Source organism: Colias eurytheme, chromosome 19, assembly GCF_061535395.1.
Source record: "Colias eurytheme isolate Ceu_HAF_F1 chromosome 19, ilColEury1 Martin Lab GWU primary, whole genome shotgun sequence".
NCBI classification, from domain to species: Eukaryota; Metazoa; Arthropoda; class Insecta; order Lepidoptera; family Pieridae; genus Colias; species Colias eurytheme.
In genome coordinates, this window is record NC_142998.1 from 1,698,989 (window position 1) to 1,714,941 (window position 15,953).

At 33.7% G+C, this 15,953-nt stretch overlaps 2 protein-coding genes and 1 pseudogene across 4 annotated transcripts in view; 1 reads left to right on the forward strand and 2 right to left on the reverse strand.

The window, feature by feature from the left end:
• Positions 1 to 74: 74 nt before the first annotated feature.
• LOC149899995 (omega-amidase NIT2) lies at positions 75 to 5,965 on the reverse strand. 3 transcript variants are annotated; one of them, XM_090113287.1, is made up of 6 exons: positions 5,845 to 5,965; positions 3,405 to 3,551; positions 2,935 to 3,119; positions 2,277 to 2,445; positions 1,359 to 1,592; positions 75 to 424 (listed from the first exon to the last, which is right to left on the reverse strand). In XM_090113287.1, exons 1-6 carry the CDS (start codon positions 5,879 to 5,881, stop codon positions 336 to 338), a joined length of 861 nt encoding a protein of 286 aa, XP_089969413.1. In that variant the 5' UTR covers positions 5,882 to 5,965; the 3' UTR covers positions 75 to 335. The 3 variants fall into 3 exon arrangements, with proteins under 3 accessions (XP_089969413.1, XP_089969416.1, XP_089969412.1); XM_090113290.1 differs by lacking the exon at positions 5,845 to 5,965 and adding an exon at positions 5,330 to 5,525; XM_090113286.1 differs by lacking the exon at positions 5,845 to 5,965 and adding an exon at positions 5,210 to 5,345.
• An 824-nt stretch (positions 5,966 to 6,789) lies between these two features.
• Positions 6,790 to 15,953, reverse strand: part of LOC149899996 (uncharacterized) — a 34,568-nt gene continuing 25,404 nt past the window's right edge. Inside the window, exons 12-13 of the mRNA XM_090113167.1 lie at positions 11,195 to 11,392; positions 6,790 to 6,996 (exon numbers count right to left, since the gene is read on the reverse strand). Coding sequence (XP_089969293.1) covers positions 6,859 to 6,996; positions 11,195 to 11,392 — 336 coding nt within the window. The 3' untranslated portion in view covers positions 6,790 to 6,858. The remainder of the gene's footprint in view (positions 6,997 to 11,194; positions 11,393 to 15,953) is intronic.
• On the forward strand, positions 8,050 to 9,069 carry LOC149899997 (uncharacterized; annotated as a pseudogene).

The following is a 15,953-nucleotide window of genomic DNA, read 5'->3' on the forward strand; positions in this document are numbered from 1 at the left end:
GAAGAATTTACAAAATATTTCACCATTCAGTACTTTGAAAAGACTTAGAGTATAGAGATGAATAAAAAAATACAAAAAACATGATATTTTTTATTTATAAAAACGTTTTACAAAAAACATTAATTATTGCTTTTTTATATTCATAATGGGCTCCTATAAGTATCCGGTGCCCTAAAAATATGCGTAAAGAATAACAAAATATAACTCTGGTATAATCCATGCCATTAAAAAAGTAATTACTAAGTGCAGTAATCTCTTTCCCACACTGGTTATGAAAGACTTGCTCTCTCGCTCGCAACTTGATTCTCTACTTTGAAAGTTATAAGGCTTTGGTTCTAACACTTTTGTATAGTGTCATAGAGATCTGTTCTACGTTGTACTCTGATCGGGATTTGGCTCCTGACCTCTTCTACTACAGCTAAATCTGTAAAATAAAGAACATACAAATAAATTGATGAACATACACAAACAGATCATTTCCTACTATACCTAATTATTATTATTACATAGGTCAAAGTTTTGTGGAATACACAGAAATCACTGGTATGAAAAAAATGGACCCTAATCTCACATAGTTTCTCTGTGTTGTGATTTCTTGGGTTCATCTTAATTTGGGATACGATTATACTTTATAAAGTGTTTTTATGTTTAAATATTTTATTAGTAATTTTAAGTGTAAAATAAAAACTAAAATTAAAAAAAAATTAGGACCCGTATTTTTTACCTGTACCTGATCAAATGAACTATAAGGAAAAGGGTCTAGTCCACTTAACCATATTGAAAAAAACAAACAAAACTGACAAATCATGTAGCGCGTACAGGTCCTTCGAGCGGGATCTTCTAAGTCCACTTACCCACATCACACGCATCAATAAGTAATTTGTATTCTACACGCGTACTGCCTCATGCACGCCACGCCACGTGCCCCACTGCCCCGATCAAGCTTAATCTATTAGTCTAAGATACGAACATAGGTCGACCTTCACCGGCGTTATAATAGAATGAGACCAATTTTATAATAAATTTAGTGTATTAAAAAATTTATTAAAAAGGGGTTGACTGGGAAAATCCTGGACAGGATATTTTTTAATTAATTATTAAAAAATCTTTTATTTTCATTTTTTATTAATTGCAGTTTCGAGACAATAAAACAATATAGTAACTTGTACCGACATACCGGTTTATACCTGCCAACCTAGCCGTTTGTCCCGCTAAATATTAGAAAACGACTATGACTGCACATTCTGTAGGTTTCATACTTTAAGTCTATTATAATTTTTTTATTATCTTGATACTGCAATTAATTAAAAAAATGGTCGGCCTATGTTCGGATCTTAGACCATATTCAGTTTACTTACCGACGTCGCGCACCAGCATGCCCTCTGCCTCATCAAGTGCCCCACGCACCGTGCCCCACGGGTCCACGAGCAGCGAGTGCCCCCAGGCCACGTACCCCGCGCCCGTGTCCCGCGCGGGGCCCACGAGCGCGACCCACAGCTGCTGGTCCGTGGCCCGAGCCCGCCCCAGTAACTCCCAGTGCTTAGGACCCGTTGTCATGTTGAACGCGCCCGGGTATATTAACATCGAACAGCCTGTCAAGTGTTAATGATAATTTTATTTATTTATTTATTTAAATTCTTTATTTAACACACTCAAAAAAGAATAAACACAAAGAAAAACAAGAAAATCATAACATGTTAAATAACGATCTCTGCCAGGCAACCTTTGGATAGGATTTGTCATATAAATTAAAATTAGATAGGTGGTGTAATTTTACTAAGATATACTTAATAATATGGTACGGGAGCTAGTAACGTTTTAAAAAAAGTCATTTTAGTATAGTTGGGTTTTTGATATACTGTTTCTCTTGCTATTTCGGTTAGAGTCCGGGCTGTCTGGCTGGCGGTAGTGGTTCCGTTTATTAGTGCGCACAGGTAAATATCCTTAATTTAAAGTCATTTATTAACGCGTAATTTTTAATCTTTTGCCTTTAGATAGATCCATCAGACATAAATTTTTTATTGCAAGACGTTTTTTTCGTTGTTAAATAGGTGCCATACGCAATTTTTTATTTCAAAATAATTAAAATGTCATCGGAATAAGAGAAATTACATCAACATGTAAACAAAAAATAACATCTCAATTAAAATTAAAAAATGATTGAACTAGCACGTAGCAGCACTCAGAAAACATAGTCAGATCAAACTTTAGTATCACAACACTGTTTCACAGATCTTTTGTAACAAATTATATATTGCTTTTCATAAATAACTTACCCTGTTTAGCCATAAGGTGAGCCATCTCTGGGAACCTGAGATCATAGCAGATACCGATCCCTATCTTCACTCCGTTATACTCGAAGGTCGTCAACTGACTCCCGGGGCTGAGGACATCCGATTCTTTAAATGTTATCTTGTTCGGTATATCTATGTCGAATAAATGCAACTGTGGACAATTGATAAAAGTCACAATTTATAAGAGTTAAGTAATAGCTTTCTTGGGCAACAATAATTTTTGAATTTGATCTGTCAACAAATTGAATTATGTACATAGTATAAAACAAAGTTGCTATCCGCTGTCTGTGTCTATGTATGCTTAGATCTTTACAATCACGTTACAGATTTCGATCATTTTTTTAAATAGAAGTGGTTCTGGAAGAAGAAAAATTTCTTGTATATAATTTGTCAAGTTTTAGATTATGCGTGCGAAGCCGCAAGCGAATAGCAAGTTTGATTAAAATACACCACAACAATTATGATATAATTAAAGTACACATATTTTTAAGTAATGACCCGTTAAGTTTATGATTTATCCCATTGAGCCCCGAACGGCCCGATCGGGCCACGACACAATAGATTTTCTATTGTGTCTGTGATTCCGGGGCCTGAGTTATTAAGCAACAACAAGTAGTGTATTCTACTAGTTATCTCTCACCTTCCTATGCTGGGCCAGCAGTTTCCCAGACCCGTCCCACACAGTGCAAGTGTTGTAGAGTTTATCCCCACACCGCTCGGGGACCGTCCCCCCAACTACGCACACGCCGGCCTCCGCGGCAGCGCGGGATAACGCGCGGCACGTTTCACCAGATGGCACTTCTTCGGCGTACTCGTCGAAGTATTCTGGGAAATAATTGAAAAAACGCTGATTTTCATGGATTGATATAACTACATAGTTTAAAAAAAAACATGCCCTCATGAAATTAATATTAATTATTAATATTTTCACGTTAAAAGATGTTTTTTCAAATTCTGCAATCTTTTATGCAAATATACAGGTGAAGCTAATAAAATAAATTATTAAAAGGTAACATGACTTTTATAATCTCAAAAAGGTTCAAATTCTTCGAAAATTATAAAAAATGATTTGTGGTACAATATAATTATAAAATGAATAAAATCACGTACTGGTTCCATATGGTGAATTGAAACATTCTGGTAAAGCAACTATGTGTGCGCCACACTCTTTCGCCTTGTGAATCTCGGTTACTGCTTTAGCTATATTTTTTGTTTTGTCAGCACCAACTGACATCTGTATCAGGGCGATCTTAAAACCTGAAACATGATACATAAAAATAAATTTAAGCAAGTTTTTGCATATTTCCTATGAGTGTTTTTTTGTAATCTTCTGTTTCTCCGTTAAGATGTTGCTTTCAATTATGGTAGAAGAATAAATTATTTAAGACAGTTGAATATTAACAAAGAAAAATTTAATTATCATATATATAAAATTCTCGTGTCACAATGTTAGTCTGCATACTCCTCCGAAACGGGTGGACCGATTCTCATGAAATTTTCTGTGCATATCGGGTAAGTCTGAGAATCGGCCAGCATCTATTTTTCATATGTACCACGGGCGAAGCCGGGGCGGACCGCTAGTTACTCTATAAAATTATTAGCTGTCCCGGCAATCGTTGTTCTGCCTTACTCTTATCACTTAGGGGTATGAAAAATAGATGTTGGCCGTTTCTCAGAGCTACCCAATATGCACAGAAAATTTCATGAGAATCGGTCCAGCCGTTTTGGAGGAGCACGGTAACTAACATTGTGACATGGGAATTTTATATATTAGATAGTTTATTGCATACATACTACAATAAGAGTAAAATAAAATACAATCTCATAATGATATAACTTGACGTAAGTACGGTCTATTATTTTCAATGATAAGAAAATTAAAACACTTATTCAGATAAGGAAATGAGTATCTTGTTTGAATTTAAAATGTTTACTTTCGTACTTACTATTGAATAATATTATTTACTTATACCTATAACTAACAAAAATAGCACCATATTAATGGTGAATTTGTGATTTATTGGTTACTCTTAAAATATATTTAACATTAGCTTTCCACCCGCGGCTTCGCCCGCGTTTTCAAAGAAAAACCCGCATAGTTCCCATTCCCGTGGGATTTCCGGGATAAAACCTATGTGTTATTCTGATGTATAAGCTATATTGTGGTAAAGTTTCATTCAAATCCATTCAGTAGTTTTTACGTGCATACTTACAAACTTTCGCCTTTATAATAGTAGTAAAATTATGCAATAATATGAAATGTCCAAAAAATTGTTATAAAATATCGCCAATATACCTATTACTTGCACTGGTATGAAAATATTAAATCCTATAATTTTCTGTTTCAATAGCTGCAATTAATTAAGGGGACCAACTTTCTTCTTTTTCTACAAAGTTTTTATAGAGTAGATTTTTCAAACATGTTTCAACCATTCATAAAGAAAACATTATTTTATAGGAGCTTTTGTGCTAAGCATAGTACATAGTACATACTGCACAATGGTCAAGCAGTTTTGAAGTTAATTTCCAATTTTCAAATAGTTGGCAGCCTTACAATTAGGTAATTAAAAATCTTAAATATATATTCATATAATATTTTGAAGAACCCTTGTGTCATAACAACCAAAAGCTATAATTTATACTTTGAAGTTTCGTGGTAATGTAAAGTTTTAAATTAAAAATCAAAACCATATATTAAATACTTAGATAAAAAAAAATATAAAGGAAGATAACTATATGTTTGTAAAAGAAAATATTATAGATACATATGAAGCTCTTGCCAACTAGCGGAAATAGAGACCTTGATAGTTGAAATAATAACAAATTAGTATAAGCTATATTATGAATAGTAATGTTTTAAGTACATATTTTTTAGTTTATTAGTAATATTTAAAAAAGTAAACAATATACCCTACCCTTACTGTAAAACATAGGTTTCTTTACGAAACGCGGGTGAACCGCATCAGTAGCAGTTTCACACATCTTTTACTCAAATTATCACAATTACTAATTTATTTCGGTTTTATTAAGATTACCTCTTTTCAACATATCGTGAAGCAGCAAAAAACAAATTTCAAGTATTAACTAACTTGCAACCAATTATTAAATGATAAGTATGTCTGAGATTCACTATCTTATTTAAATATCTAATCAAAATTAACAAAATAATATAGCCGATGTAGTGAAATAAGTTGAAACTTGAAATCTTGAAATCGGAATTATTGAGTATTGACATGTTCAATGTTGATAATAATGACATTTGTTATCAGACAAGAATTTTATACAGATTACAGAGCGACCGTAGACTGAGCCTTACAGAGATTATAAGGGAATTATTTTAATGTCTGAATTGGTCTGAATAATCACGCTGAATATGTAATAATTTAATATCTGTTAATCTGGCATTGATATAAATTAATTATTACTATCGATGATATCATAATTTACCTATTTTTTATTTTTATGTAGGGTTTTTGTCATAATTACTTTTAATGAAATTGTATGCCGATTTAGTCCACAAATATTTCAGTTTCAACTTAACAAAAATTACCTAATAATTGCCTTTTGTTCGCTTTGCTGTGCAACATTTTCGTGTAGATTTCTGTCAAGATAAACTTTGCTTCAATATGTAATAAATTATTTTCATTTGTACTACGCACGTTTTGTCGCGACGTGACTTTGACTGATACTGTGGCCCTTTCTGCGATCAATTAGACAGTTTAATAATTATTGTTACATTACATACGGGGAAGCACCTAAATGTGTAATATTTTTTCATTGGAATGTTCTTGGGAATCACAGTTCAAAGCTATTAAAATGTAATGTTAAGACATTTTATTTCAATTTATTATGACATCAAATATTTTTTTTTTTTGTAAAATCGAGACTAAAAAATAATAGTACGCACAAAACTACCTTCATTAAAAAAAATCCATAAGCTAGCCTATCACATGGGAGAGGAGTTAATATATGGTTATAACCATAAACGCAAAACCACTGAAAAACGTTTATTTCATAAGTGCAGCTGTTCGATTGCGCGAATGTTAATTTCTATTGTATTATTGTAGGGAGGTGGGGGATAAAATAAAACTACCCTCATCTATACTAATATTATAAAGTTGAAGGGTTTGTTTGAACGCGCTAATCTCAGGAACTACTGGTCCGATTTGAAAAATACTTTCGGTGTTATATAGCTCATTTATCAAGGAAGGCTATATGCTAAATATATAATATATAATTTTTTTTTTATTTCTTCGGAATGAATATATAAGTTTCGCTTCCTGCGGTCGAGGCGCGCTCTGCTGAGGAAGGGTGAGGGCTGCTTGATGTGCACCGTGCGCACGTGCAGCTTTCAACTGTTCGACTGCGCGATTGTTGATTTCGATTGTATTATTGTAAGGAGGTGGGGGATAAAGTAAAACTCCCGTCATGCTTTTATAAAATTCATACTCTAGTTCATGAAATGGAGGAGAAAGAATACAAGACCAAATAAAAACCATAAATTTATTTTTGAAAAAAATATTTTTTATTTCGTTTTTTTTTATTTCTTCAGAATCAGAATATATTATTTTCGCTTCCTGCGGTCGCGCTTTGGTGAGGGCTGCTTGAGGTGCACCGTGCGCACGTGCAGCTTGCAGCTGTACGACTGCGCGAACGCCTTGCCGCACACCTCGCACTTGTAAGGCTTGTCGCCCGTGTGGCTCTAAGGGAAATTATTATATAATTATAATATGTTATGCTACTTTCCTAGGGCCGATTTTTCAATGCTTGGATAAAACTTATCCGTCCAATAAAGTATTACACGATAATATTAAAATGTCATGTAAACTGTCAAATACAGGCAATTAGAATACGTTTTTAAAATGGTAGTAATAAGTTTTAACCAAGGATTTAAAAATCAGCCCTAAGCTAAGTAACATTATAAAGACGAAAGGAGATGTCTAAAAAATGACCCAGAAGTGACAGGAATGAAATGTATACCAATGGATTAATAATTAAATATAATATAATGTAGCTAAAGCGGTAACCCTGAAATCTTTATAGTATAGGAGCTAGGAGCAAAATAAAATAAGTAAAAAATACGTTTAAAACATAAGTTTATGTCATGTTGTAGCTTATGACGTTGTAATAATGTGATGATAATTATTATTTAAATATTTTAAAACCAACAGCAACAAAATAACATCATGTTCAATCACAAAATAACAAAGACTCCGTTTTTTGAAGTTTTTCTTTTGGCTCAAGATACTACAATTGCTATTGTACTGTATGTATTATTGATACCTAATTTTGTGGCTAAGGATTGGAAATAAAAAATAATATTAGGTATAGTATACGAGTTAAGAGCCAATAAAACTGAATAAAAAATCGTTTGAAAATAATTATGTTGTGGATGAGATTATCGTTGTTATTATAATTTTAATGTTTTAATTGCTTTTGCTTGTACATTCTTGTGTAACACAAGTTGTTGTAGATTCGAATGTCGTTATTATTAGGTAAATATAATATCATTAAAATTTATCAAAATAAGACTAAATTATAAAAATAAATGAATAACAACTATATTCTTATCCACAACATAACGTGTTTTTATTATTTTCAAACTATTTTTAACTTTGTTTTTTTTTTGTCGCTTAGCTCCTGCACTATACAGTTTTTTTTCAATACTTAGCCACATAATTACCAATAAAACATATAGTACTATGGCAATTGTAGTATCTATGAACCAAAAGAAAAAGAACTACAAAAATCAGAGATTTTGTTATGTTATGTTTCAACGTTTTTGTTATGTTGCTGTTGCTTGTAAAAGATGATTATTATCCCTATGCCCTTCCCTCCTCGGACAGCAAGACGAGTGGACGTGTGTTGAAATAATTTCGAATCTTAAATTAAAACTTACCAAATTTCGAATAAACAATAGTAATAACATTAAAACTTTCTTAATATCAAATAAAAAATAATAACTTGAACACAAACAGTTAAGTTATAAAGTGTAAACAAATACGAACTCCCCGAATTGCGTGGCATCCTTGTACTTCAGTGAAGATAAACAGTGAGTAAACATCATCTTCGTATCTTTCTCACACTTCAAGTAGCGGCTCGCTGCAAGATAACGCTATAGCGCGCGCTTCAAGAGCAAGAGAGAAGCACAGTAATATCGTCACATTAATCTTTACGTTCTACCCTGTAAAGACTCGCACTTTTAGTGATACAGTCGATATAATTATATTTAAATAGATCCTACCATGTATCGTTCACCGCCGAATACATCTAAAACGCTATCTGCACCGGAATTAAATTTATCTTCGGATGAGAATGACGCAGAAGCGAATATTACATTAAGATGTGAAAAACGGCGTCGACTGTCTGGAGGTGAAATTGATGAATTCGCGATGTTTAAGTCTTCTGCATTTCTATGCAGGAGCTACTTCAAAAAATGTTCAACAAAATGTTAATAAATCAGAACCTTCGCTTAGATAAATTAGAAAAAAGTATAGCCGAGATGGATAAAAATATATCTTCAGTGATTAAAACAAATAACGACATCGAGTCATCGATAAATTTCTTGTCGGAAAAAATCGAAAACTTGCACGACCAAATAAAAATAATTAAAAATGAGTCAAAAGAGTTTAATATAAGATTTAGTACCATAGATGCAAGGCTGAACAGCCTAGAAAAAAGCAATAGGATTACTAGCATTGAAATCAGGAAAATTCCAAAAAAAGTGAACGAGAAGAAGAACGTTCGTCGAAGAAGATCGTTTCAAAGAGACTAGTTAACTTCCTCGATAAGCATTCCATTATCTCAAAATTTCAGTTTGGTTTCCGTTCGGGTGTCTCTACAGAGGACGCGACACTAAGACTCACTCAACTTATCACCACCTATTTGGATCGAGGTGAGAAATGCCTTGGTGTATTTCTTGATCTCCAGAAAGCATTTGACACGGTGTCTTCCAGCATTCTCATTACAAAATTACAAAATATCGGCGTAAGAGGAGTAACTTTAAATTGGTTCCAGAGCTATCTGACTAATAGATCCCAGTGTGTAAAGGTTGATGATATATTAAGCGGTGAGGTGTTAAACTCAGGTTATGGCATTCCGCAAGGAAGTACTATTGCTCCAATTTTATTTCTTATTTACATAAACCCACTTTGCAATCTGTCTATTCCGCAAGCAGATATTACGATGTTCGCAGACGACACGGTGTTGCTATTCCACCACAAGACATGGCCTGAAGTCAAAAAATCGACCGAAGCTGGTCTAACCGCTGTATCAAAATGGCTAGAGGACAACCTATTATCCCTAAACACTAAAAAATCTAATCTGATATGTTTTGCCAAAACCAAAATTACCCTACCAAAAAGTGACTTCAATATTAGAATTCATACATACCCATGCAATAGACAGAGTCTGGAGGGTAACAGTTGTAATTGCCAAAGCCTAACACGTGTTGAACAATGCAAATATCTGGGTATACAAATTGATCACCATCTAAGGTGGTTACCTCATGCTAACTATCTAGCTACGAAAGTTCGTCGTTTAGTACATATATTTAAAAACCTTAACTCAGTAGCTAACAAGGACATCCTTATACTAACATATAAAGCCTTATGTGAAAGCGTTCTTCGTTACTGTATTTGCACGTGGGGAGGTATGGCGAAAACACACCTCCTTCCAGTCGAAAGAGCACAAAGATGCTTAATTAAAGTCGCGCTTAAACTGCCATTTAGACACCCTTCGGTTGAAATATATAAAGAAGGACTCTCTGAGCTTAGTGTTCGTAAGTTGTATATTTTGTGTCTGTTACAAAAATATCACATAGGAACTGTTCCCACCTTACAGAGGGGCAATACACGTTATGAGAGATGCCCTGTTCCCTTTTTTAAAAGTAAATTTGCAATAAGGTCGTTCGAGGGACTTGCCCCTCGATTTTACAATATGTTAAGTGAAAAACATAAAGTCAAAGCTCTCAATAGGAATATATTCAAAAAAACGGTTTTAACCTGGCTTAAAAATTATGACTATGACAGTCTTGAAAATATGTTACGTATTTAGATCATTATTATTAATACTCACGCACACACACACACACAAACACACACACACACTTACACACACACACACACACACACACACACACACATTCACGCACAACCGAACTCATATTCATACACCCATCAATACACACACTGTTTATTTTGGACTTTGGATTAGCTTTTTCTTAACTTCTTAAATTTATGTTTTAATTCATGCAAACTTGGGATCAATATTGGGGAAGGAACAGGTCCCCTTAATACAGGTTATACCTAGTAAGGGGGCCTGAACCCCAATCCAATATGTCAAACTTATGTATGAATTCAAATAAAGATTTTATTTATTATTATTTATTTATTTATTATTATCATGTGTGAAACAAGTGACACAACATCATAACAACGTCATGTTAAGCCATAACATAATATAAACTTATTTATATTATATTTTTAACGAATTTCCTTCGTTATTTTGTTTTGCTCCTAGCTCCTATACTATTACGATTTCAGAGTTGCCCCCTTGGTAACATTTTATTATACTTCAATGCCAATCCAATGGTACACATTTCATTCCTGTCGATTCTGGGTTTTTGGTTCATACATTTTTGGACATGTACAAACTTGTTTTCTATGTTTCTTCTTAACGCTTAAACCATTGAACCGATTTATTACAAATATAGTTTGTGACTTGAGAAAGGATACAGGATAGATTTAATCCCGGAAATCTCATGGGAACGGGGCCTGTGTTTCTTGTTAACACGTGGGTAGCTGCGGGTGGAAAGCTGGCAAACGATGGGCTGGCAATTGGCATATTGCTGCATACAGACACTCCGAATGTATACAGTGCGGCCAGCTGGCTACACTTACGAGCGAGTGTCGGTCGAGCGCCGCCTTTAACTTGAACGCCTTGCCGCACTCGCAGCACACGTGCGGGCGCCGCTCCGAGTGCACGCGGCCGTGCGTCAGCAGGTTGATGCGGTTGTGGAACGCTTTGCCGCACTCGTCGCACTTGAACGCCTTCACCGCGGAGTGCGTGCGCTTGTGGAACATGAGCATCGCGTTGGTCTGAGGATTTTTAATGAACTCTTTAATTTTTTGAGGAAAAAATAAACAAAAAAAATTGGTTGTCTGTAAAGTCGGTTTACTGACGATAGTTGAACGTGACAACGTAGGCCGATTGTGCTTCTTTGTCGCTCGTTCCGCGCTCTCGCTTGCACTTCAAGTCTTACATGGAACGCCTCAGAGCGAGGTAACGCCGCATGAGTCATGTTTTTTCGTGCGTGCAGCCGGCTCTATCGAATTATAAGACGTTGTCACGTCAAAAAGTAACGCAGATATAAAAGACGAAATAATAATAAATCAGGACAATTTTTCACACACGGCACGATCTGATCCCATACTAAGCTTTCGCTTGTGTTATGGAAACCAGATGGCCGATAAACATGCATATATAATTTTAAATAAATAATTATATAGATTATTTTTCCGACCCAAATATCGACCAATAGAATTGAAAGAAAGAAAGAAAGAAAGAAAGAAAAAACGTTTATTTAATGACACATAGCCTCACACATACATAATGAAAAACAATTTATACAATACTTATATGCTACAATACTTACTTACAACAATACTTAAAAATACACATTGAAGTGTGTAGTCTATGAAGCATGATACCATTAAAAGGGGAAATCACTCGGTGAACATCTGTGACGTAAAAAAAACGTCACAGCACCGATTTTCAGTGAGCCCCGAGAGCAATTATTCGTCATAATAATATATTTTTAATTGAAGAAAAGAAAATAAATACAATATTAATAGTATAATGTAAAATATAGACATAATAATATACTATAATATATATACACACATACACGTATTATAATATATTTCATATAAAAGAATTTAATGCATAATACATTAAGTAGAACCACTAAACAGGATTAGGTAAATTGGTAAATAAATATATAAATAAAACAAAGCAATGAAAGTTAATAAGGATTCCGCTACTAGTATATACTTAAACCTACAACCATGGACGTGAGCCCAAGGAAAGCAAGTTTCGACGAGTGAAGGCCATATCAGCATAAAAGTGGTTAGCTGGTAGAAAAGGTTACAATGCAACTAATGCTGATCTAACTGCGTCTGAAGAAGATAGTTTTTGTACTTCAATCTAAACGTTGATACGGATTGAATATTGCGAAACGGAGGCGGCAAGTTATTCCAACATTTAGTTGCATTGTACTTACTTGAATTGCACCATTCGACGTCACGTGGTACAACCTACATGGTATTATACTGATAATTTTTTGAAAATTTTCTCTGGTCGTTGACGTCAAACTGACAGGTTCAATTCAATTGTGAAATTATTGGCCGACATTTGGGACGGAAAAATAATCTCCCGAATACCACACGAGCTTCAAAATTATCTGGCATTTCCCTCAAGGTTCCCTGCAAACGAATAAAGTCGTCAAGTTTTTCACGAAAAATCAAGTCAAATTTTTTTTAACCTTGACTAAAAACTTGACTCCTCATTGACACTCATTTGTTTGCAACGAACCTATCGGAAAATACCCGATAATTTTGAAGCTCTTGTGGTATTATAAGTGATAATTAACACCCAGACACAGAGCAAACATCTATATTCATCACACAAATATTTGTCCCGGGTGGGAATCGAACCCACGACCTCTGGCTTGGCAGGCAGGGCCACTACCAACCAAGTCAACCGGTCAGTCAAAATAAAACAATATCGAAACAATTTGCATTTAAAGTATCATGTTTTCTTACTTTAGGTATAGATTTTCACGAGGCTACTGACTAAGTGAACTAATTGTTGCTTTACAAAATTAATGTAATAGACGCAAAATCTGCGGCTTTTACCTCGGAACATTTATTTATACTTGTAACATGTTTGAAATTATTTTCAATATACAAGTAAGCAAAACAATGAAAAATCACTAAGCATTTCTCATAATCGCCACTACAGGTGTCTCTCAAGGATCGCTCTTCGGACCAATATTATATATAGTCTTTATATACCGTATGACAAAACAGTCTGACTAAAGTTATAAAACCGGTAAATCACATTAAGTACTTACAAGGAAATTGAAAAAAAACTAAGTAATGTATTAATTTAGTAAAATTGCAAAATCATTTTTTTGTATTTGATTTTATACGAGTATAATATTATGTACATTTATAAGTTACCTATTTTAACCGCGATTTATTCCTACGTTTCATTTCATCGTAGAATAAAATTTAGTTAATAATAATAGAACCGTTATAAATAATTTACAGATAGTTCAACTCAGTTGTGCGCGCCGCCCTATGTGTGGGTCAAGAAGCTTATATCTAATACACTGGAGATTGCACTATGACCATTAACTTGTAACAAGAAAATATGACCTTAAATGACGTCAGTGTTGTTTTTTGTCTCTTTCTGTGGAGTGACCACGCTGGTTTGTATATTCAGAATTTTTTGAAATAGAAAAAACTAAAAATCATGGTCTATAAATAATAAACGACATATATTTTTAACAGTATTTATATTATAATATTACTGGTCATACTTTATAGGTACATACAATTTTAATTGGTATAGAATGAGTTTTAAATAACTTTTTATCTACCGTAGGGACGGTAGATAAAACGTCGTCGTCGTCACCAAAATGTATCTCTTCAAATCGCGATATCTCAGAAATAGTAACTCTTGGGAAAGAAATCATACAGACTTTTGTGGAGAATTATAAGATCTATAACTTTGGTCTGAGGTCTTTTTTTTATAAAATTTACAGTCTTCGAGAAAAACACGACGAAAAATGTGTCCTGATTTTTTTACTTTATCGATCAATATCTCGATAACGATGCATGATACGGAAAAAATGGTCAAGACTTAATTGTAGAGCATAAAAAAAGGAACAAAAAGTGTCTTATAAGTGATTTCCGAATTTCATCGGATAGCCGAGTTATTGCCGAAAAACAAATTTTACTCCTTTTTTCAAGATGGCGACGAAAGCTCATAGGAAATCTTGGTCGAAAAACTCAAGTTAAGCTTTTCTAGGTATCCCCTACAACATATCAAAAAATTAGATGCGCAAATTCACTTTCTTTTATTTGCCTTTTTTTTCTACGAAATGAGTGGACTATTTGGCTACAAAGCTTGAATATGAACCGATATATAGCATTAACATCCTTTGTAAAAAGAGGAAAGTTGTGTTGTGCATCAGATGCTGTTTACCAAATTGTAAGCTACTCAGATCTTCTTTTTAAACGCGTTGCTTCGACGAATCAACTTCAAGCCAAAATCATCAAAGAAAAGCTGTTTATAGCAGCCTTGCACAAATTTCAGCTAACTTTACAAAGTTTATTTTTCAAAAGGTATTTTTTTCTGGGTCGTAATCCTCAGTAATTTTACCCTTGATGGGCACACATATTTCTTTTTATTTTACTTTTTGGAAAGCTGAAATACGTAAAACAAAAAAATATGAGGTAAGTTAAAAAAGTATAAACTTCAATGTAAAAACGAATAATCTTATAACTACATGTGAGTGCAATACCGATGTTGTGTATTGTTTCATTACTAGTAACAATCTTTAAAATGGTGTTCTAAATTTTCATCATAATATTGTTATTACAATGTATTCTCTTCGCTATCCATAAAAACTCGTCATCATGGTTACCTTACTTGTTAAATTTTTTCATTGAAAACTTGTTGAAAAATGATAAAGTATTAGGAAAATAACAAATTTAACATGACTGCTTACTAAAATGATGCTAAATTAGACAATTTTTGCCATTGAAATGATTCTAAACAGGTAAATGCAGGAGTATTGAGGAATATTGTAAATAACGTAAATATACACTTGCCTGTGAAATTCTATGCCTGAATTTGGTGTCCAAACACTTCTGCAATTTTGCACAATACAATACATTCTTTACATTCGGAAAATATTTATTAAATAAGCAACAATATTAACTAAAATATTCGAAGCGATGCATTTTTTTTAGACACACATGCCATATTGACAAAGTGAGAGTTGCTACAATTTTATTATGGTGACTACCCATAATCAGGGAGTATCGCTTTTTAATAATTGGTTCAGATACTTATTTTATTTAGCATAAATAATAATTGTCTCATCCAACAATGCTTCTGAATGACGTTGTTGTCAATTTATCAACAAACTCATGTACAAAAACTAACCTTTTGCACAGAATAAATAAATAAATAAATATTATAGGACATTATTACACAAATCGACCAATATATATAATATTACAGCATACATAGTAGCCTTGGGAAAACTTCGTATTCCGCCCCATTTGCGTGATCCTGATAGCATTAATATGCATTTTCTTAACACTCCAAGTTCTAGACACTCACCAGCGTCATACATATCGTATTACAAATCATATCGATACAACAATGATGCTGTCCTTGAATTGAAGCCAGTTACTGACCAAGACGTATGGAGGGCTATTCGAGAACTAACATCCCAAGCTGTAGGCAGCGATGATATATCGCTTGATATGCTAAAATTAACCACACCAACAACTCTAAAAATAATAACACATATAATTAACTCATCAATATCCTCGAACACTTTTCCTGCGTTATGGCGGA